Source organism: Apodemus sylvaticus, chromosome X (genome assembly GCF_947179515.1).
Source record: "Apodemus sylvaticus chromosome X, mApoSyl1.1, whole genome shotgun sequence".
NCBI lineage: Eukaryota > Metazoa > Chordata > Mammalia > Rodentia > Muridae > Apodemus > Apodemus sylvaticus.
This window is the reverse complement of record NC_067495.1, coordinates 96,079,613-96,102,572: the sequence shown is the minus strand read 5'-3', so window position 1 is coordinate 96,102,572 and position 22,960 is coordinate 96,079,613. Positions and strand designations below refer to the sequence as shown.

Here is a 22,960-nt window from a genome sequence, read left to right as displayed (position 1 = left end):
ATTCTTAATACATCTCTTCAATTTATAGTTCTCTCACCTAATCCAGGAAGTTAGATATAAGTATTGAAATACTGTCCCCTACCCCATGTTTGATTCCTTATCATGTTGTAAGTTGTATTAGAATACACCTTAAAGTAAGTCTTCTTTGAAGAATGCTCTAAGTTGCAGTCCGTTCCAACCTTTGAGATTTAATGCTGAGAAAAAAGTTTTGTAATAAGCATGTTATATCTGTGTGTGTATTCATGTGTCATTTTTGCATCTGTATTTTACAGTGAAGGGGCAATTTCTGCTCACTTTCACATAGAACTTTATTGAAGCACACGACTTAAATATACATGAGAACAACATTTAGAAGGGTATCTTATTTACAACGGCTCAGTTCACTTTACACTCAAATACTGAACATCACAATCAACAAAACAAGCGTCATCAACAAGTGTCATATGTTTTCAGTTGTATCTTCATTTGGCATCAGAACAATGATACAGATTACACAGGGTTGGGCATAATTACCATCAGCATTAAAGAGGTACACTGAAACAAGGAATCAGCTGGGAAAGCAAAGCATTATTTGAGGGTCAGATGACTGAGGAACACAAGGACAACCAGAGGCAAATAGCTAATCAAATTACTTGTTTTGTTCTGCTTCAGAGTACGTTTTGATTTTCAGGTTTGTGTTTTAGTTCCTTGGCAGTTTTTTCAGCCTCACGGAATGCAGAAATATAGGGTTCAAGATTCATCGCTGTATCCTCATCATCATCATCATCAGCAAACAGTGCCTCTTTTTGAATAAGTTTACTGATAGTCTCAAATATTGCAAAAACAATTTGAATGTTTTCATCTGACTCCTCCCTATTTAAAAGGTCCATAAATTCTGACACTGAATCAGTAACAAGTAGGCGTTTTGTCACGACAATGTTTTCAGACAGATTCAGTAGCAGTTTCAGAACATGAAACCTTGTTTTGGTATTGCCTGAATTCAGTAAGTAGAAAAACCCAGCCAAGTAATTGATAACCACTTTGTGATAGTCAAAAGTAGCAGTGAGGTGTGTAAGCATTGTCAATCCAGACAACTGCTCAGAGCAATCCAAGTCATAATCAAAGGTATCCTCACAAATCTGACACACATATGTCTCAATCATGTTTAGGTCTGGATAAGGTGGAGCCATGCGAATCATACTTTCCAAAAACCTTGTCCTAACTCGGGTGGATGGATAGTTAAGCAAGGCTTCAATCAGTGAGATAACGCCCGAGTTTCGAATGAAATCTCGGGTAAACTGAGAAGCACTTCTCATGCCCATTGCAATTTTAGATATCTCATGGATAAAAGGGTCACGATTTCTGTCCATCATTAAAAGAAGTTCCTCAAACTCCTCAGAACCAATTCTAAGCTCACACTGGATGCAGTTGCAAGACCAATTCTCAGGCTGTGCACTTTCCCTGGCCTTAAGATGCTCCCGAATTTCCCGGACGGACCGGTAAGAGGGATCATACTGAAATGGGAACTCAGGTTCAGGCTCCCCTTCTGGAGGAACTTCCACAAGCTTAGGCTTTCCCCCAAACATTTCTGCAAACAGAGATGCTGCTTCTTTGGGGAATCTGAAGGGGTTTATGGATGGGAAGCCAGCTTTTCCCCATGGACCAGGCTTAAACTTAACAGTGACCTCATCCCAGCTCTGAGGCCTGCGGGATGGATCAGGTTCCTGCTCAGTTGAAGACTCAGGTTCACAAATGGCCTTGCATACAGGTACAGGATTTGATTCAAAGCTAGCTTCATCTCCTTCCCAGAACCAGGATCCCACTATGGTTTCAGCTTCTGTACTAACTTTACAATTGTCACCACTGCCAGTCTTGTTAATCACCTGATCTTTTGCCCTTGACCCAAACTTAGCAATTGACTCTTTCCCATTTTCTGGACTGGATTCACTGACAATCACAGTTTTAGATCCTTCTGCAGCCTTATCACTAGACCAGAGCCAGGACCCAACAGCCATTTCACCCTCATCTTTTGGCTTGGACACACACTTTACTCCTGATTGCATACTGTCTTTTTTTGCAGCCCAGATCAAAGACTCAAAAATTGCCTCCTCTTCAGTTTCTGACCCAGTTTCAACAGTCTGTGACCCAGCACCTATTTTGACCTTATCAGTCCAGAACCATGACCTAGTAACTTTCTCTTCCTTAATCCCAGGAGCAGACTCAAAATTACCCCTTCTCACTGCCTCGAGACTGGCCTCTTCATTGCCCCAGAACCAGGATCCAACTGTATCTTCATCTTCAGATGTTATCTTGTTCTCTTCATCAATTGTAGCAGCTGGCTGAAACTTGTCTTCATCCCCAGCCCAAAACCAAGAACCAATAATGTCTTCCTCTTCCGCTTCTGGCCTGGATTCTTCTCTGTTGGGAGCCTTTACAATGGTTTCTTCATTTTCTTTCCAGAACCAAGAATTGAATGCACTGTCCTCTAAAGTTGGCAGTTTGATCTTTTCTCCAGTCTCATCATCTATATTTCCCTCTTCTGCAGCCCAAAGCCAGGACCCTGTGATGGTCTTGGTCCTTGGATAATTACTGGACCACAGCCATGGATCAACAGTGTCCTCTTTTTCTCCCAGAGTAGATTTCAAGCATTCTCTATTGGTAGGATACAAACAGGGTTCTTTTGCCCAGACGCAAGACTTTTTGTTAGCATCCTCAGCTTCTGCCATAGGCTTGTATCTGACACCAGATGCATACTTCACATCGGGTTGTTCTCTGGCCCCAAACCAAGGTGATCTAATGGGTTCTTCCTCATCCTCAAGGCTAGACTTACTGTTAACTTCAGCCTCCACACTATTATCTACTTTAGCCCAGAACCAGGGCCCAATTATGGGCTCCTCCTCAGCTCCTGCCATGATGTCAGAGCAAGGTTCAGTCCCTAAATGTGGCTGCTTTTCAGACCAAAACCAAGGCACAAAGATTGTTGTTTTTGTAGATACTGGCCCAGCCTGTTCTTCAGCCTCAGGATTGATTTCTCCAGCCCAGAACCAGGAATCAGTAACTTCTTTTTCTCCAGGCTTTGGCATCTTCTCATAACTGGCTCCACCAGATCTAATGCTGTTCTCACCAGTGCCCCAGAACCAAGATCCAAAAATAGACTCATCATCAGCCTGTAAGCTGATCTCTTCATCTTCTGCCAAGAACCAGGACCCAATAGTGACCTCATCATCCTTAGCTACTGGCATACTAGCCTTTGGCCCACTTTCCATAATAGTCTTCTTTCCAGACCCTAAACAGAATCTACTAACTTGTTCCTCCTTAGCCTTTGGTCTGGATTTATGACCAGTCTCAGAGTCCACACTGGTTTCTTCTTCACTCCAGAACCAGTCTCCAACAATGGGCTCCTCTTCTATGACAGTGGTCTTCATGCTTAGCCTATCCCCCATAGTGGACTCATGGGTGTCCCAGAACCAAGCCCCAACGAGAACTTCCTCCTCTGGCCTGGCTTCTTGTTTGGTACTTGGTCTGGCTTTAGTTTTAACTTCTTCCCTTAGTGCTGCTCTGGTCCTGGGCTCTTTCTTTGTCTTAGACTTTGAAAAAGCATTAGCTTTCTCTTCAGGCAAGAACCAGGACTCTTTCTTATTTGCATCTACCGATCCAGACATGACATCACTATAAGCTTCTCGCTTGGCCTGGTGCCTGGCCCTCATATTGACCCCTTTCCTGGCTCTGGGTTTGGACCTAGATTTAGCCTCTTCTCCAGACCAATACAAAGATTTTGTATGATTTTCACTTTCAGACCCAGAACTGGATTCAACACGGACTTCTTTCTTAGACCTAAACCAGGACCTAGTGTTGGGCTCTTCTTTGGGTCTAGACCAGACTTTGGTCTTGTCTTTGGCCCAGAACCAAGGAGTCTTACCAGACTCATCCTCAGAATCAGAACTGGAAGTGTTATAGGACTCTTGTTTGGTTTTGTGCCTAGGCATGGCATTTGCCTCTTGTTTGACCATGTGCCTGAACCTGGAATTGGCCTTCATGCTTTTCCTAGGACGAAATCTTGTACTGGCTTCATCTCTGTTCCAAAAGGAGGAACTTCCTGAGGATTTATCTCCCCACTTAAAATCGGAATTCTCATATGCCTCTCCTTTGGGGACGGGCCTGGGACGGTACCAGGGCCCCATATTCGTTCCCTCCTCTGAGCCAAATGGAGGCTGGAATCCTGCTGGAGAATTAGCCTTTTTGGGAATACTCTCAGTATCCATATTAGCAAGTTCTCTATCTACAGACAGGCACTTGGCTTGAGCAAACATCCCAGAATCATTACTGACCAGTGGAACATCTGGAGCACTCATCTGACACTGCTTTCCCATCTTTGACATGGACTCTCCACGAAACTTACTGGGGACCCAGACTTGGGCATCATGCTTGGATCGTGAAATAGGGATTGCCTTGGGTTTACATTTAGCATATGCCCCACCTGGTGAACTGCTTTCACCTTTAGGTCTTGCTCCAGGGGTACCCTTAGGCTTCACTTTGGGCCTTGCTCCAGGCATTACTTGTGTCCTAACCTTGGGTCTGACCACCAATGGGACTTCAGGCTCTGCTTCAGCAACACTGGCATTCTCATCCCCAGGCTTATTTTCAGCCTTTGCCTGGGCACCAGGCTCAACCTCTGCCCTAGTCATAGTAGAAGTTAAATAAAGCTCCACTGTATACCACTTAACAACAGTGAACCTTCACTAGAGATCTGTTACAGGAGAGCTCTTCACGACGATCTTTGATAAGTTAGGGTATGAGATTGAAAAGAATTAGCCTGAAATGACAGTTCAGCACTCAAGAAGGCTCCTACCCAAGCAGTCTCAGTCAATAACACAGATACAGTGCAGAAGAGCTGAAATCAGCTGGCAGGTCCTAGGTGGTCGCAGACCCGTTGACTGCACTGCTCAGCAGCAACCTCAGCACCACCGATCAGCCACTGCAGGTGATCTAGGAGAGAGAAGAATGGGGAAGTCAGTCCTACCCAATTCTGTCGCCTCCTGTAGAAACTTACACAGAGACACTAGGTACAGGATGCTGAGTGGAAGAGCTCAGCCATGAGAAAATCCCTATTGCCTGCTGGGAAACAGGTACAGAGTTGAGGAGAAAGTGCACACGCTAGAAATGGAGAGAGAGGGATCCCTAAATCTCCCAGTAGTCACTCTGGGGTGATCGACACTACCCCTCCTAAAAGTGAACCCTCTCCCATACCCACCTTCAAGGATGTGGTGCAGTTCTCCCCTCTTTTCTGTGTTCAAGTGGTGTTATAAGACCAACAGCTGACTGACTGCAGAGTCCTACAAGTGCATAAAACAAAATGGAGTCTCAGTGCTTGGAAGATGGGCACAGATCCCTGATCCTGAACAAACAACAAAGCTATGCCTCCTTCTGTCTAAAGGTTCGGTTCCCTAGTCCCAGCACTGAGTGAGGTCTTTCTCGTCCTGGGGGTCGCAGTCTAACTCACACCTACCTCAACATTCTTAGTATCTCTGAAAGGAAATATAGGACGCTAGACCATTGAACAAATTAAGGGGACCATGATCTGCATCTCCGTAGAGCAATCTGCATTTGTCTCCTCAGTGGCTGGCTCCCGCACTGCCCCAAGTCTCACCAATCTCCAGAGATCTGAGGCAGTCGCCTTGAAGCCTTCTTTCCTTGCTTGCAGAACTGACCAGTCTTAAAGCAGGGCTGTGGAGAAAGACAGGAAAGTATATGACAATCAGGAAATGAAGGCAGCAGCTGTGGGCAAATTAAGGGGACAGTAAAGATACGGGGCACCCTCTTGGGTTAGAGCAATCTGCATTTGCCTCCTCAGTGGCTGGCTCCTGCACTGCCCCAAGTCTCACCAATCTCCAGAGATCTGAGGCAGTCGCCTTGAAGCCTTCTTTCCTTGCTGCAGAACTGACGAGTCTTAAAGCAGGGCTGTGGAGAAAGACAGGAAAGTATATGACAATCAGGAAACGATGGCAGCAGCTGTGGGCGAATTAAGGGGACAGTAAAGATACGGGGCACCCTCTTGCGTTAGAGCAATCTGAATTTGTCTCCTCAGTGGCTGGCTCCTGCACTGCCCCAAGTCTCACCAATCTCCAGAGATCTGAGGCAGTCGCCTTGAAGCCTTCTTTCCTTGCTGCAGAACTGACCAGCCTTAAATCAGGGCTGTGGACAAAGACATGAAAATGTATGACAATCAGGAAATGATGGCAGCAGCTGTGGGCAAATTAAGGGGACAGTAAAGATACGGGGCACCCTTTCGGGTTAGAGCAATCTGCATTTGCCTCCTCAGTGGCTGGCTCCTGCACTGCCCCAAGTCTCACCAATCTCCAGAGATCTGAGGCAGTCGCCTTGAAGCCTTCTTTCCTTGCTGCAGAACTGACCAGTCTTAAAGCAGGGCTGTGGACAAAGACAGGAAAGTATATGACAATCAGGAAACGATGGCAGCAGCTGTGGGCAAATTAAGGGGACAGTAAGGATACCGGGCACCCTGTTGGGTTAGTGCAATCTGCATTTGCCTCCTCAGTGGCTGGCTCCTGCACTGCCCCAAGTCTCACCAATCTCCAGAGATCTGAGGCAGTCGCCTTGAAACCTTCTTTCCTTGCTTGCAGAACTGACCAGCCTTAAAGCAGGGCTGTGGACAAAGACATGAAAATGTAAGGCACTTAGCATGATGGTAGCAGATGATCTTGTTAAGAGTGCCACCAAGGATTAAAAACCAGATCCTGTGTCTTTCAGCATTTAGAGTCCTACTGCTGGAACATTCTAGATTCATTCAGCCTGGCTGCAGGGCTCCTGAGGTAACACCCACTTCTTGATGTCATCCTTTAGTCCCTTCTGCAATTCTGCAGATTCGCCACTAGGTGGCCATATTTCCTTGCCTTTTGCGCAGCAAAAAATGGGGGAAGGGCGCAGCACATTCTAGAAACCAGGTTCTGAAGTGGTCCTTTGGATTTATGACTTCGTCATCATCCCCAACCCATCTTTTCAGACCCCAGATTTTGGAGATAGAGAAAGGCAGTATGGAAGGTGCCTACAGGGTTGTGAGAAATGAGATTAAGAGACACTAATGGATATCCCACCTGTTCTGGCCAGTCACCCCCACCCTTTTTGCATCTCCAATCACTGTCTGGTGCCCACTCCCATTACCACACACCTCCAGAAATCCGCGCCATTTTCCTGTTCCTCTTTTCTCAAGCCTCTGGTCTATAGATGTTCACCGTGGCCTGTCAGAATATGCCAGACCTACTGTGCAGACAGGTCACTTTCCATCAAGCAGAAGCCTGTGGGAGTGACAGCACCCAGGACGCAGGGTACTAGGGCCCCTCTCAGGAAGCAGATCAGAGACCTAGTAGCCCAGGCGACTCCCCACCCACCAGCTGAGCTGGCCCCAGTGTTGGACACTTGCAGTACACCCACACCTGTAGGCTCCAGCCCCACCCCCCATTCCCGCATAGCCGGCCATTTCTCCTGCAGTCGCCTTCCTTAGACCTATGTACTCCCCGATGCACCGCCCCCACGCTCTGTCGCATCGCCATTTCAACAGCAGCTGCCTACCCCATAACCCTTACAGGGCCCAGGCACTATGGAGGGCGGGGTATAGGCGCCCAGGAAGCCAACTGCCAGGCGGTCGGCTGTGCCAGCCGCCAGACCATCACACCCAGCAGATCCATTCAACCCTTGTGCCTGGGGCTCCGCAGGGATTCCCGTCTCCTCCTCCCCACCGTCTGGGGTCTCTGAGAACCGCGCACACTCCAGGGAGGCCGCGACCCGCTGGCCTCCACTGGACTGTCAGGGCTGGGCAGTGGTCCGCAGTGCGCGACCGCCCGGAGCCCTCGACTCACCCCCACTTGCCTGGCCAGGCGCAAGGCCCAGGTCCCCGGGCTCCCCCGCGTCCCTCTCCTGTTCCTCGGTGTTCTCTGTCCTCTGCAGATCCTTTCACTGGGCTTTCACCGCTTTGCGCGCGAGTGGAATGGCAGAGATGTGTCCTGTCCCCACGCCTCTGCACCAAACGGGCAGGGGCTGCGCAGACTGCGGCAAGCCAGCTCGCCTGGAGGGTGTCGGGAAGGGGGCGGAGGGATACTGCGCACGGGGCTCGACGCCCCCGCCCGGACCCACTGTAGTTCCGACTCGGAGTGGGCGGGGCCAGACAGCCCCACTCCTCTTGGAGGGGTGGGCTGCACCAGTGGGCGTCTGCAGACCCCTGGTCGCCCTAACCAGAGACCACCACCACTTTTTTTTTTTTTTTAATGCCACCACAGTGTGAAGGATGGCTGAAATCTAGAGTGTATGACGGCTTTGGGGAGGGGGGAACTGCAAGGAGGAGCTGCAGTTAGAGAGCAGGAGGGAGCAGCGGAGGGATACTGAGTACATCTGTATTTCAGAACGAGGCTGGACAGTGCTTGCCCCTCCCTGTACTCCCTCCCTGCTTTCCCCCTCCTCTCCCTTCTCATCTGACGCCAATGGAAGGGGAGGGGGGCTGTTAGTACTGCAGTCTGAGAGGGGACAGGTGACCTAGCAACAGCCAGCCAGCCAGTAGGTTCCTGTTGATTCTCCCATGTTTTCTTTCACTGGTTCATGCAGCCATGAAGGGAGGGCACTTCTGTCTCTATGGAATCCAAAGTGGGGCCTCCATTACATCACCCACCACTGCCCTTCTTCCAAAAGGGAGACCAAACTACACCTTCTGGCCTAGTAAATCAACCCCAGGTTTGGGCCAACAGTGATTTCTTTGTGCCACTGTGTATGTGTGTGTGTGTGTGTGTGTGTGTTAGTGGTGGTGGTGGGGTTGGGGGTGTGTGTGCCTGTGCCCCCCATGTGTGTTTGTGCCTGTGCGTATGGTGGTGGTGGTGGTGGTTTTGTGTGTGTGTGTGTGTGTGTGTGTGTGTGATTCTAAGTGGCAATACCTTTCTGGGGGAAAAAGGAGTGGCATCAAGCACAAACTAAGGCTATTGGGCTTGCCCATTTAGAGATTTATTTAAGCACCTACCAAGTGCTTTACAGATTAACAACCCATGATACATAATGATGTTATTTGGCCAAGGAAAACTGAGGTTTGAGGTAGAAATAAGGTTGTTTGTAGTGGAATTCTGCAAAAAATTATCTTGGATCAGTCTAGCCATTGTAACTGCAAAGGTACTTAGGTATGACAGGCTGAGGCATAAGAGTTTGCATCTCAGGAAAGCAGCATTAGTAAAACAAAAGAAAACAAAACCATAGTGTGGACTTTGCTGGCCTCAAAGAATGCAGGACCCATTGAATGCAAGTCATTTGAAGAAATTATGCAAGATAAAGATTTTTTTCCTTAGTAATCGCTGAAGGAAAGGATCTGTTTGATTTAGGGTAGTAAGACATTTTTGCATCCAGTACTGTGATATCAAGTTAGTCTCATTTTAAGCCATTAAATTTATAGCAATTGTGATAGCAGGAAAAAAAATATATATACCATCCTTACGCATAATGTCCATTCCTAAGTGTCTTTACTATACATCAATGGCCAGGACAGGTCATTTTGTGTCTCAGTTTTCACCAACATTAACACCAATCTTCTGTTTCACAGTATAACTATACCAGTATAAAATTTGCTCACATTTGTGGAGGTTTAATGTCCTATTTTGTTGTGGTGGTGCTGCTAAGTGTTCAGCTTAGGCCCTTTAGTATGCTCAACAAGCAATCTACCAGCCAGCTAAATCCACAATACTGTTTAAAGATGGTATTGGGAAACTGGTCTCATTAAATTCCCCAGCTGACCTTAGGTTTACCATGCAACCATGATAGGTGGCCACCGAGATGAGTTTGGTTTTGCTATGTGTGTGCTACATTCACTTGGTTGTGAACTAAATCCTCCAAAATTGTGAGCCAAAAGAAAACTTTTCTCTTTATAAGTTGATTACCTTGACTACTTTCTTATAGCATAAAAAGCTCATATACGTTACATAGGAAATTGAATCCCCCTAGTCAGGACCAAATTTTTTGAAGTAACTGGTGAAACAGGCCCAAAGAATATTTACTTCTAGTATAGAAAGAGAGATGCTTTGTTTCTATTGCTTGAGACAGGGTACATTTACAGAATTTGAAAAAGCCACATCTAAGAATGTTTTCAGGTTATGTCAAACTATCTGCTGCAGCAACCAGGTGTGGTGGGACATTCATAGAATCCCAGTGCTTGAGGCAGAGGTAGTAGGATCACCACACATTGGGTGCTTAAGGTTAGCCTGACCTACATACTAAATGCCAGGCCAGCCACAGCTACATAGATAGCATGATTCTCTGTCTCAAAGTAACAGAAAGAGAAGGGGAATAAGAAGGAAAATGGTGTGAAGAATCACTTCGCACCAAGGGAAAATTGAACCAGGAACAATGTCCTCAGCCAATGAACAATGCTTTATCCTTGGGAAGTACAGCTGTTCTAATAGAAGCACCGGGCTTAGGAATCTTCTTCGTCCTGTTTCCATCAAAAGTCCTCAGCTATACATCTGTCATAAAAAGGCATATTTCTATGTAATCTCAGAAATGACTATTTCCAAATAAACTCTCAGGCACTTTGCTGTGTTATTGACATAAGGATAAAGTGTACCCTAAACAAAGGAAAACATCCTCTTCTCCAACATGGCTTAAAGTTTTGACTACTATTTAGTTCTGACATCATCTAGACTCTGCATAGGGAATGTTGTTTGGAAAATACAAGGGAACAGATGGAGGTACTTAAGTGCCTGGCAGTAAAGCTAAGAATGGCATCAGCAGCTGCAAGAATCATGGCCAAAAAAAAAAAATCACTGAAATTCCAAACATGGGAAATACTCCTTGAAAAGCTTACAGTTATAGGAACGGAGGAGGTGAGCTAGCTAGCTCTGTATGGATATGAAATTATAAATGTACACAAAGAAAATAATATAAATTAATGGAATGCCAAATTACTTCTCAAAATACAAAGTATGAGAAGTCTAAAGTACTTTTTTTTTGTGTTTCTTATTAGCTAACCATGACCTGCTTCTTCATGAAGACATCATAATGGCTTTATTCAACAAATGAAATGGGAGAGGAAAGGAGAATACAAGTAATTCTCTTTCTTACGATCCTTGGTCAAGAAATGCTCATATCATTTCTAGTCACAGTGCACAGATGAGATCTGAATTCCCCTTTCTGTTTCCATGTCCTGTGTATCCTATTACCCTGTTTTTAATTCCCCATAAACCTTTTCCTTCTCTCATGTCCACCTTCTAGTTTCTTGTCCTACACTCCTACCCTCCTCGGACATAGACACATACAAAGAAAGAAAATTCAATTTAGAATCCACACAATAGATCCACACTAACTCTCTTGAAATAATCCAATTTAAAAAAAACAAAACAAAAAAACAACATGTAGGCCAGCAAACTATCAGCAAGTCAAGGCATTTGCTCTTGAAGTTAAGGGCTTGGGTTCCATACTTGAAACCCACATGGTGGAGGAAGAAAAGTAACTGTGAACGTTGCACTCTAACTTTCACTGAATAAGATTGGCCCCCATAAGCTCATATATTTCAGTGCTTAGGGAGTGGTACTGTTTGAAAGAATTAGGAGGTGTGGCCTTGTTGGGGTATGAGGTTTTAGAAGCCCAACCCAGGCACAGTGGTTCTCTTTCTTCCTACTGCCTGAAGATTTGGATATAAAACTCTTGGCTACTCTCCAGTACCATGTCTGACTGTGTGCTACCATGCTCTCCACCATGATAATTAATGAAGTAAATCCCTGAAACTATAAGTAAGCTATAATTACATGCTTTCTTTTATAAAATTTGCTATGGTCATATGTCTCTCTTCACAGCAATAGAACACTAAGACATTCACATACCTGTCACAGGAATGTCCCCTGTGCCTCTCAAAGACAATATGCTATTTCAATCCAATTTCAAGACATTTGGAAATGGTAAAACTATGGAGACTGAAAAAAGTTAGTGCTTAGGGCTGGGAGTATACTTCAATCACTAGAATGCTTTCCTAGCATAAAAGAAATCTCAGTTCTATTTTCAACACTTCAAGAAAAGAGATTATTTTTTCCAGGCATGGTGTTACATTTCTGTACTATCAGCGGAAGTAGGAGGGTTGCTCCAAATTCTAGGCCAGATAAGTATACATAGTTAGGCTTTGTCTCAAAAATAAAATAAAATCACAAAACAAAAAAAATTAAGTGGTTCCTGGGGATGAGTTAGAGAAAAATGAATGGATGTATTTTATGTAGGACAGTGAAGTATTCTGTATGACATTATGATGGCAGATACATGTCATGCTATTATATATCTGTCCAAACCCACAAAGTGTAGTGAGTCCTAATGTGAAGTTTGGGTGAAGATGCTGTGTCAACATAGATTTATCAGTTGTAACAAGTGTACCATCATTGTTGGCAGCTGTGGAATATGCACACAGGTACAAGATATATGGATATTTCTTTTCTTTCCACTAACTTCTGCTGTGAAGGTAAAACTTGACTTAAAAATAATTTTGAAATAGACTTCTCTCTCCCAAAACAGTCTCATCAGCATTTAAATATGCTAAACTGTCTCCCATTTTGAAAATAAAATTCCCCTATCCCCATATCTCTCCATACCTACTGTTCTAGTCTTCTTATCTCTTTTGCTGCAAACATCCTAGCAGTAAGTCTCAGAGGCTAAAAATATTGTAGGCCTAGGTAAGATTATAGATAGGTTAGAAGCTTACAGGCCTAGGTCTAAATTAGCAGACTGGGGCAGTAAGCCTCAGCGAAGACAATTTTACCGGGAGAATAAAAATATGTTTACATCTGGCACTTAACATATTTGGAAGAAAAACTCAATGTGACTGGAGAAGAAGGAAACCTGCCAAGATCATGAAAGGCAAAGGACATCTGACCGAAAAAATGCAGAGTATGGGAGACATCTGACAGAAAACCAAAGAGTAGAAATTTGCCTGGGATCATCTCCGGAAGTATCAGTTATTCATGTTCAACTGGACGCCCAGAGAGACTGGGGAGACTGGATCAAGGCAGTGAGAACCTGAAGCTCAGAGCAAGGAACAGTGCAGAAGCCACTCAGACAGCAAATCACAATAAGCAAGCCCAAAAGACAGACTCCTCCTTCATTATAAAAATGGGAAAATCCATTGCAGATCCTTTGAGAACAAGGATAGGGGTTGAGGGGATAGAAACGTTACTTGACAAAGCTATCTCAGTACTCATTGCAATTTGAACTGCTAGAGTAAACCCCTCCCTACTTTCAATTGCAATCTTTATATTTTTCCTCTCAAAAAAAAAGGTTGTGAATATCTGTGTGACAGAAAAAATTAGCTCCAATAATACAAAGGCTTGAGAGACAAGAGGCAGAGGAATTAAGCAAACAGGAAATGCTTAATTGTAAACCTGTGGGCCCTGATAAAATTGAAGATCAAGACAGCTCACTAATAATGGGTAAGAAGCCAGGCTCCCTGGTGAGGAGCTGTGCATAGAATTCGAGCATGTAAGTGTCTAGTTTATATGTGGATTCATAAAGATCTAATTGTATCTTGATAAACAGAAAGGGGGGGATAAGATCAGCTAAAAGATACTGGATTGTAGAAAAAAACCTGTGTACTTTCAAGATGTTTTAACATCAGAATGGAAGTCAGGTAATGTATTATATCAAGGAAGAGGTTTTGTCTCTATTTTCACAGGTGATGAAAGACTCTATTAAAATTACTCTGATCCAAGTAAGAGGAGCTTCCACATGAAAGGCATAACTCAAGGAAAGAAGAGACAAAGAAAACTTATCCCCCTTGCATGGAAACAACTCAACAAATCAGCTGAAGAAGTACAAATCATTCAACAGATTGGCAAACTAAGAACCTTGATGCTGAAATGGACTGTTGAAGACAGATGTTCAGGACTACAGTTATGAAGGATCATTGCTTCAATGGATCTTCATAAGGATATTTGGGCTGTTAAGTTTGTGGAACACTGATAGTTGTTTCTGGTTTTTGTTTTGTTTTGTTTTGTTTTGTTTTAAAGATTTATTTATTTATTATATGTAAGTACACTATAGCTGTCTTCAGACACCAGAAGAGGGTATCAGATCTCTTTGCGCATGCTTGTGAGCTACCTTGTGGGTGCTGGGATTTTAACTCAGGACCTTTGGAAAAGCAGTTCATGCTCTTAATTGCTGAGCCATCTCTCCAGCCCCCTTGTTTCTGTTTTAAAGGTAAACTGTGTACAACTTTTAGTGTAGTCAAAAAGGGGGAAATGTTGCAGGATGTTTAGTTTCATTTAATTGGGGTTGGCTTACAGTTTCAGAGGTTCAGTTCAGTATCATCACGGCTGGAGGTATGATGGCATGCAGGTATACATGGTGCTGTAAAGGGAGCTGAGAGTTCTACATGAAGATCAGCAGGCAGCAGGAAGCACATGACATACTGGGTGTGGCTTGAGCATCTGAGACCTCAAAGCCTCCCAGTGACCATGACCTCCAGCTGCAAGTTCAGCTTCTTTCCAAGGCTGCACCTACTCACACAGTAGCAAGGATCATCCATGGGAAAAAAAAAGTATGTCACATTACAACTATCCACTTGTCAAAACCTAATGGTGTTCAACAAGACTATAAAATACAAACTCCTTTTCACAGTGAATCTCTATCTCACATGGTTTGGTTCTTGTTTTATACACTACAATCAGCTTTGTTAACTGTTTCTTTGCCACTTTCTTGCTAAGTAATCAGTTCTACTATTCACTAGTCATTGATGTCTCTATTTTTGCCACACCACTTATGATACTGTTTTTTAAAATGACCCAAGAAGTTCATTTGTTTTTTCCTCAGGCAGAGAATACTCTGCAGCATGCCTCACCTCTTCATTGCATTTCATTTTTTTACTTTCTTAAAGAGAAAATATTTCCCATCGAAAATATTATTCCTACATTCTAACACCCACTATCCTCATACACTATAGTATTTTTCTCTGTATCAGTTATCATCATTCAGTATTATATATTTATATTTTTGTTGTTTCCTCTACCCCTAAAAGTTCTATGAAGAGGGTATTTTTTTTCTCTATAATAGAATTCTAGGAAGTAGGAACAATGTCTGATATGTAATAAACTCAATTTGTTGACTACTCAAAGCTTCTGACATCCTAGGCTATTTTTGGTTGTTTATGTAAATCATATTACTTTCACCATAGCTTAGTTTGAAGAGATGTTAGCCTTTTAAAAAATTTCTATATATGACCCAACAGAGTAAAAAGCACTCTTTAAACGTTTTCAGCAAAATCATTTCTCTGGACATAGTATTTCCAGATGGTAATAGGATTGTATAGGTGGGTTTTAATAAATTATTATATGGTGATTTGAATAGGAATGGCCCCCATAGACTCAACTCTTTGAAGGTGTGGTCATTAAGGAGTCATGATACTTGACAGGGAATAAGAGGTGTTGCCTTAGTTGGAGGAAATGTGGCCTTCTTAAAGGAAGTATGCTACTGGTATGAGCTTTGAGGTTTCAGAAGCTCAAACCAGGCCCAGTGTTACTCAGTCTTCATGTTGCCTGCAAATCTGGATATATTGAATCACAGTTTCTTCTCCAGCCTGCATGCTGCCATGTTCCCTGCCATGACAATACTTGACTAAACCTCTGGACCTGTAAGCAAGCCACGAATAAGTGCTTTCTTTATGAATTGCCATGGTCATGCTGTCATTTCACAACAATCAAGCATTGAATTGACTAAGTCAGAAGTTGATACCAGGGACTAGGGTACTGCTGTGGCAGGCCTGGTCATGCTGCTTGTTGGTGGAATATGGACTTTGGTACTTTGCACTAGAAAAGCAACTGAACACTTTTAAGTGGGGCTTGATGGGCCATCATAGTAGAAGCATGGAACACAGTGGTAGTGAAGATGCTATGGAATGTGGGAGCCTGACTCAAGAGGTTTCAGAGGAAAAGAATAGTAGTGAGTGGACTAAATATCATTCTTGTGATATTTTTGGCAAAGAATATTGTGCTTTACCCTTAGCCTTTGAGCAGGAATTTTAGACCTCCATGCTATCCATTACTTCCCACCTAGGGTGGAGCTCTAGGACCAAGGTGAAGTTTATTGTTCTCCAAGGACCTGCAGTTTCCTGAAAGGGCGCAGCCACCTGCTGAGCAACCAAACTAGTTTAGGGGACAAGTTTCCAGACTTTGGGGGAAGGGGTTTCCCCCCTACCTTTAAATTTAGAGTTGCCTATTAAACATCGAGAAATACATTGTCTTGGCTTATTATTTCTCTTGCCTGATTGTTCTATTTGAGCCCCAGCTTTCCTTCTAGGTGACTTCGCTTCCCATAGCCACAGGCAGTTACAGAATACAGCTGCTTTCTTCCCCTGACTAAAAATATATACCTGAAGCTAAACTGAAGAGTTTTGAATTAATAACATTGGCAGAAGAGATGTTATGTGATTATTAATGGCCACTCTTATCCAGATCAATAATGAAAAGGAGCAAGGCAAAATATAAAAAAAAAATACAATTTGAGGAGAAGGGGGCACCAGTTTAAAGAAAAGCCTGATACTAAATGGATTCGATTTGAAGTTGGACTGAATGCATATTTGCATTATGACAGGGCTTCAAGCATATGAGGGTCAGGGAGTGTAAAGTGGTGGATTAATAGGAATGGCCATAGGCTTATATATTTGAATGTGTGGCTATTAGGGAGTAGTCTTACTTGACAAAGATTAGGAGGTATGCCTTCTTGGAGTGGATGTGCATTGTTGGAGGAAGTGTGTCACTAGGGGTGGGCTTTGAGGTTTCAGAAGCCCAGGCTAAGCCTAGTGACACTCACTCTTCCTGTTGCCTGCAGATCTTCCAGAACATGCTGCCAAGCTCCCTGCCAAGATGAAAATGAACAAAGGCTCTGAAAATGTAAGCAAGCCCTAATTAAATATTTCCTTTCATAAGGGTTTCTGTGGTCATGTGGTCTCTTCACAGCAATGAGCACTGAGACATATTAGATACTTGTTAGATTAAATGATCATTGGAATAGCATTTTTCCTTACATCAGAATCCAGGAGCAAATGGATATCTTTCTCAAATGATAATTTAGTATTATTCTCCTTCATCTTCCATACATAGAAATAGTTTTTTTAAAAAAAATAATGAGTAGCTGTCTAGAGAAGGCATAAGACACAGATAGTCATAAACATTACAGAAGCCACAGTTAAGGCACCTAGACAAAAAATGTCAGTACCTGTGAAAAAAGATGCTGGTTTTAGAAGTAAAAATATTATGAGTTGGGCATATAACCAGAAAGTGCTCCTACATGTAATAAGGACAAATGCTCCACTATGTTCATAGCTGCCTTATTTATAATAGCCAGACGCTAGAAAGAACCCAGACGTCCCTCAACAGAGGAATGGATACAGAAACTGTGGCATATATACACAACGGAGTACTATTCAGCTATTAAAAACAAGGAATTCATGAAATTCTTAGGCAAATGGATGGAACTAGAAAGTGTCATCCTGAGTGAGGTAACCCAATCACAGAAGAACACACATGGTATGAACTCACTAATAAGTGGAAGTTAGCCCAAAAGCTCAAAATAAACAAGTTACAATTCACCCAGCACAGGAAGCTCAAGAAGAAGGAGGACTTAAGTGAGGGTGCTTTGGTTCCTCTGAGAAAGGGAACAAAATACTCACAGGAGCAACAAGGGAGGTAATATGTGGAGCAGAGGCTGAAGTAAAGGCCACCCAGAGACTGCCCTACCTGGGGATTCATCCTATAAACAGTCACCAAACCCTGACACTACAACAAGAAGTGTATACCAAAAGGAGCATGCCATGGCTGTCTCCAGAGGGGCCCTGCCAGAGCCTTACAAATACAGAGGCAGATGCTAGCAACCAACTATTGGACTGAGCTTGGGGTCCCCAACGGAGGATCTGGAGGGTGGTCCGGAGGAGCTGAAGGGGTTTACAGCCCCATGGGAAGAATAATGACTTCAAACACCCAGACACCCCAAGACTCCCAGGGACTGAATCATCAACCAAGTGGTACACATGGTTCCAGCCAAAAATGTGGCAGAGGAATGCCTTGTTGGGCATCAGTGGGAGGAGTGGTCTTTGGTCAGGTAAAGGCTCAATAGAGGCCACAACAAAGGGAAACAGATGGGGGGGGGGAGGTGGGAGTGTGTCTGGTAGAGGGGCATATACATGGAGGCAGAGGGAGGGAGGAGGGGTAGGGAATCATTGGGGAGGGGGGCTTTTGGGAGGGGGAAAATTGGGAAAGGTTTTACCATTGGCAATGTAAATGAAGAAGATACTCAATAAAAAAAGAGAAAAAAAAAGAAAAAAATATTATGAGTTACAAAACACCATTCATGTTATCCTAAAACCCAAATGAGGGAAAGTCTTATTGCCATTCTGTTATATGACAAGTAACTAAACCTTTGTGTCATGGATCATGAATCCAAGGTGTGCATCACAGGACTAAAGTTCAGCTTAACTGAGCTAATAACTGGAGTAAAATATCAAACTGCTTTAGCATAGCAATACTTTAGTAGTATTAATACTAATTTGGAGGCATCACTAAAACAGATAGTAATTAAATATGAATTGGCCTAGACTAGTTCTTCATACTACAAAGAATCTGTAGCATCTTAGCAAAACTGAAAATTGTGCTTGTTATTTCTTAAAGGAATACCTTGCCCTGGTTCTAGTTCTAATAGCAAGTAACACAGTAGTTGATCAGGGAATTTAAATAAAAATAAAACCAAAGGAGACCTTTAGCAAAACATACTAGACAGAAGGACATTTAAAAAGTGGCATGGTAAATGTAAATCATAAACCAAAATTCTCAGGAAAGTATACCTATTTTATGTTACATAAAAGAAAAACTACAGATGGCATGCTTAACATAATATTTCATCTGGTCAAGGTACTGAGTGGGTTTTCTTGAAAATATTCATTGCCATGATGAAAACAATCATGTGCAAACTGCAAGGTCTCTAAATAGCAGTTAAGAGAGATGGCACGGATTAAATAAGCAAGAGATGGAATTCTTAGAGTTTATAACAGAACAGTAGTCACCATAAGCTCCTCTTTCATGGGTCTCTTCCTTGTGTGACAGCTTGATTTCTTTGTTTTGATATTCACTTCTTCACAGCTCAGGTGTCTAACAGATCTTGTAGACAATGTTTCTTAAAGGCACACTGAAGAGTCACAAGTTTTCAGCCTTGGCTGTATGCATAACATGACATGCTTTTGTGCAGATTTCAGGCCTTCATTTCTATCAGCTTCAAGATGTTCTTTATCAATTTTATTTCCAATCAGCATGTTAACTATATCCTTTCTTGTATGGTATGTTTCCTTTTCATTTAACCAACTATCCAGCTTAACAAAGTTGCCTCTTCTGGTGATGTCATAAACTAATATAACACATTGTGTACCACTATAACAGCTGAGAGTTAATTTGAAACCTCTCCTGGCCAGCAGTCTCCCATATTGTATTTTTGGCCTTATTTCATATACTGAAATTCTTTTTCACTTTAAACTCAATACCTATTGTTGCTATCTATAGGTTCTGAACCAAAAGTATCATGTGTGAATTTCAACAGCAGGCCGGACTTGTCCAGCTCACTCTTGCCAACAGTGAGGATCTTCAGGGTGATCAGTGTCTATCCTGCATTCTCTCCAGCCTGACTCCAGCAAGCCTCCTGTCCTCAGCTCTTCAAGGGGAAGGTGTCCCATGCCCGTGCCAGTTTCTTTTAAAACTTAAATTGGTTTTGAGGAATCTGCCTACTTTTCTCTATTTTAAAACTCTGTATGTATGTCAACTAAAATGGAAGGGACCAAAAAAAAAAAAAAAAAGAATGAGATAGTTTCATTATAAGTTCAGTTCATGGTCAGTTCACATTTGATGCAAATGCTTGGATTTCGTTTAGGGTTTCTTGTTTGACTTTTGTTATGTCTGTCTTTTTTTTCTTTTCTTTTCTTCCTTCCTTTCTCCTTTTTCCTTTCTTTTGACGGTATCTATCTATGTAACCTTGACTGTCTTCAAATTTATGGTCCTTATGGTCCTCTCACCTCAATCTTACAACTGCTGGGAATGCAGTGTATATGAACACACATGGCTTCTTTGTTTTATTTTGCTGATAAAAAGTCTACTCATCATATATAGCATTGTACTTTGAGGTATATACAATTGTAGAATAGTCAAATTGAGTTAAAGTTCAAAAACGTGTCTTTTTCTGATTCAAACTAGGCTCACAATTCATTCTTTTAGCATTTCAAGTGACAAATATAGTGTTATTAGCTATTGTTACCATGAAAAACAACTGATCCCTTCAACTTATTTCTCCTATCTAACCAAATATTTATAATAACTTCAGACCAAGCACCTATAGCCATTATTCCACACCATCTGTGAGTTCAGCTTTAAGAAAATCTACATGTAAGTGTGAACATACATTATCCATTTTCCTTTGCCTGTTTATTTCTTCCAAGTTCATCAATAACATCCTCCAGTCTCTTCCATGCTGTCTCAATGAAAGGGTTCTCTTCTCACAAAATGGTGAATAGCATAATCTCGGTTCACTCATTAGTTGTCAGACTAAATGTGTTTCTAAATCCACTGGCCATTGCACATAGCACTCCAAAAAGTATCAAAGTGCTGATAAGCATATTGACTTCATTTCCTTTTGATAGTGTTTGTAGCAGTTCGTCTGAGACTAAACTGTCTGTCTTGTATTTGTTTGAGATTAAACTATCTGTTTTGTATTCGTGTGAGATTAAACTGTTTTGTAAGAGAGCTCCTTAAAACAGAGGATCTTAAAGGGGATGAAACATTTGGGTTTTCTAAGGTGGGTGGGTGAATCATTCCACCCTGAAGAGAAGCTCCTAGAGCACAGGCAGAAAACAATTCAAAGGATTTGGGAAGTCCCTGATACTGAGACCCTCTAGCTCTAGCTTCCATTCTCAAACATAGACAAACTGTAAGGACTGCTGAGAGGCAGTCTCAGACCAGAGAAGCCATTTAAAAGAGACAAAAGTTGAGTTGTTTGGAAACAGAAGATCAGACAAACTGCCTGGAAGGATCAAAGATTACCCAGTGTACTGACTGATTTTGTGTGTCAATTTGAAAAAAACTTCAGTTATCAGAGAGAGAAAAAGAAGCCTCCCTTGAGGAAAGGCTTCCATGAGATCCAGATGTGGGGCATTTTCTCAATTAGTGATCAAGTGGGGAGGGCCCCTTGTGGGTGGTTCCACCTTTGGGCTGGTGCTCTTGGGTTCTATAAGAGAGCAGGCTGAGCAAGCCGGGGGAAGCAAGCCAATACGAAACATCCCTCCATGGCCTCTGCATCAGCTCCTGCTTCCTGAGCTGCTTGAGTTCCAGTCCTGTCTTCCTTTAGTGATGAACTGCAATGTGGAAGTGTAAGCTGAATAAACCCTTTCCTCCCCAACTTGCTGCTTCTTCCTCTCCTCCCACTTCTTCTTTTACAAATCTTTTTAAAAAAAGATTTATTTTATTTATATGAGTACACTGTAGCTGTCTTCAGACACACACCAGAAGGGTGTATCAGATCTGATTACAGATGGTTGGGAGCCACCATGTGGTTGCTGGGAATTGAACTCAGGACCTCTTGGAAGAGTAGCCAGTGCCCTTAATCCCTGAGCCAGCTCGCCAGCCACCCATCCCCCCACAGCTTGCTTCTTGGTCATGATGTTTTGTGCAGGAATAGAAACTCTGACTAACAGACTCAGGATACTTGGAAGAGGCTCAGGTTCCTGAGCTGCCTGGAAAGGACACTCTCCAGCTTGTTGTGCTGCCCACAGACTGTGTATTGTGTTCCAAGTTTCCATGTTTAGTAAGCCATTACCTATGTTGGTGGCTTTGGTGATTTAGCTATCTTTTGGTCATTTCTGCTCTTGTGCATAACCCCTCACGGACATTTCTGAAAATAACACAAATAAAACGAATTGACTTAGCAAGATGGACTTTATTGGTATCCGTACTTTGATCTGTTCTCAGCCATCTCCCCAGGAATCTGTCACACAAGAGTATATACTCATATGTGGGTTGTTGATCTTACTGTACTTTTTAAATGCTCTCTGTATACCATTTTCCACAATTGATGGTCATTTACTTTCTCAACAACCATGTATAAGGGTTCCCTTTTCTTTATATCTTCATCAAGCCTTTATATCCCCTTCTTCTCCTATATGAACAGTCCTTTCTGACTGTTTCCTCTGTGTGTGTGTGTGTGTCTGTCTGTCTCTCTCTCTGTGTCTCTCTCTCTGTGTCTCTCTCTCTCTCTCTCTCTGTGTGTGTGTGTGTGTGTGTGTGTGTGTGTGTATGTGTGTGTGTGTGTGCAGGCATGGCTTGGGCATGCAGGTAGAGGTCAGAGAACAGCCTCTAATGTCAGTTCTTACCTTTCACCTTATTCAAAACAGAAGCTCTTCATGTTAATAACTGTGTACACTAGGCTAGTTAGTTCACAACCTTTTAGGGATTTTCTTGGCTCTGCCTCACAGCTTGCTGTAGGAGTTCTGGGACTTCAGACACATACCACCATGTCTAGAATTACAAGGATTCTGGAGATGTGGACTTGGGTCCTCATGCTTGCACAGAAAGCACTTTATCCAATGAGCCCTCCAACAACTCACAAGGGAGAACATAGTTCGGGTGATTTTTATGGTAGTGAGGAATTTGTTAATGAACAAGTACTTACAGAATTAAAAATAAGAATTACATGGATTTTGTTTTAGAAACTGCAATCTTTAAGCAAGTATAGTAGAATATATAAAATATTAAAGAAGAGAACACAACATGAAATATTATATGCAGCAAATGTTATTTCTTGTGTAAATGTGAAATACTTTTTTTTTCAGGAAAATAACTGAAAGAATTTGATGCTGGTAAGTGTGTCTTACAAAAAGTGTTAAAGTAAATTCTTCAGAACAACAGAAAATTGTGTAAGTTAGAGATGTAGATCTGTATATGAGAAA

General features: G+C 42.7%; 2 protein-coding genes and 1 pseudogene across 2 annotated transcripts in view; all 3 read right to left on the bottom strand.

Moving 5' to 3' along the window:
• The window catches only part of Gprasp2 (G protein-coupled receptor associated sorting protein 2), a 38,980-nt gene extending 33,682 nt beyond the window's left edge, over positions 1 to 5,298 (bottom strand). The window contains exon 1 of the mRNA XM_052171326.1: positions 5,231 to 5,298. The gene's annotated coding sequence lies outside the window, so the exon portion shown is untranslated. The remainder of the gene's footprint in view (positions 1 to 5,230) is intronic.
• On the bottom strand, positions 291 to 5,312 carry Gprasp1 (G protein-coupled receptor associated sorting protein 1). The gene is made up of 2 exons (XM_052171325.1): positions 5,231 to 5,312; positions 291 to 4,965 (listed from the first exon to the last, which is right to left on the bottom strand). The coding sequence occupies exon 2, from the start codon at positions 4,662 to 4,664 to the stop codon at positions 648 to 650; it is 4,017 nt and encodes a 1,338-aa protein (XP_052027285.1). The 5' UTR covers positions 4,665 to 4,965; positions 5,231 to 5,312; the 3' UTR covers positions 291 to 647.
• Positions 5,313 to 18,971: 13,659 nt separating this feature from the next.
• On the bottom strand, positions 18,972 to 22,572 carry LOC127674594 (ras-related protein Rab-18-like; annotated as a pseudogene).
• Positions 22,573 to 22,960: the final 388 nt, after the last annotated feature.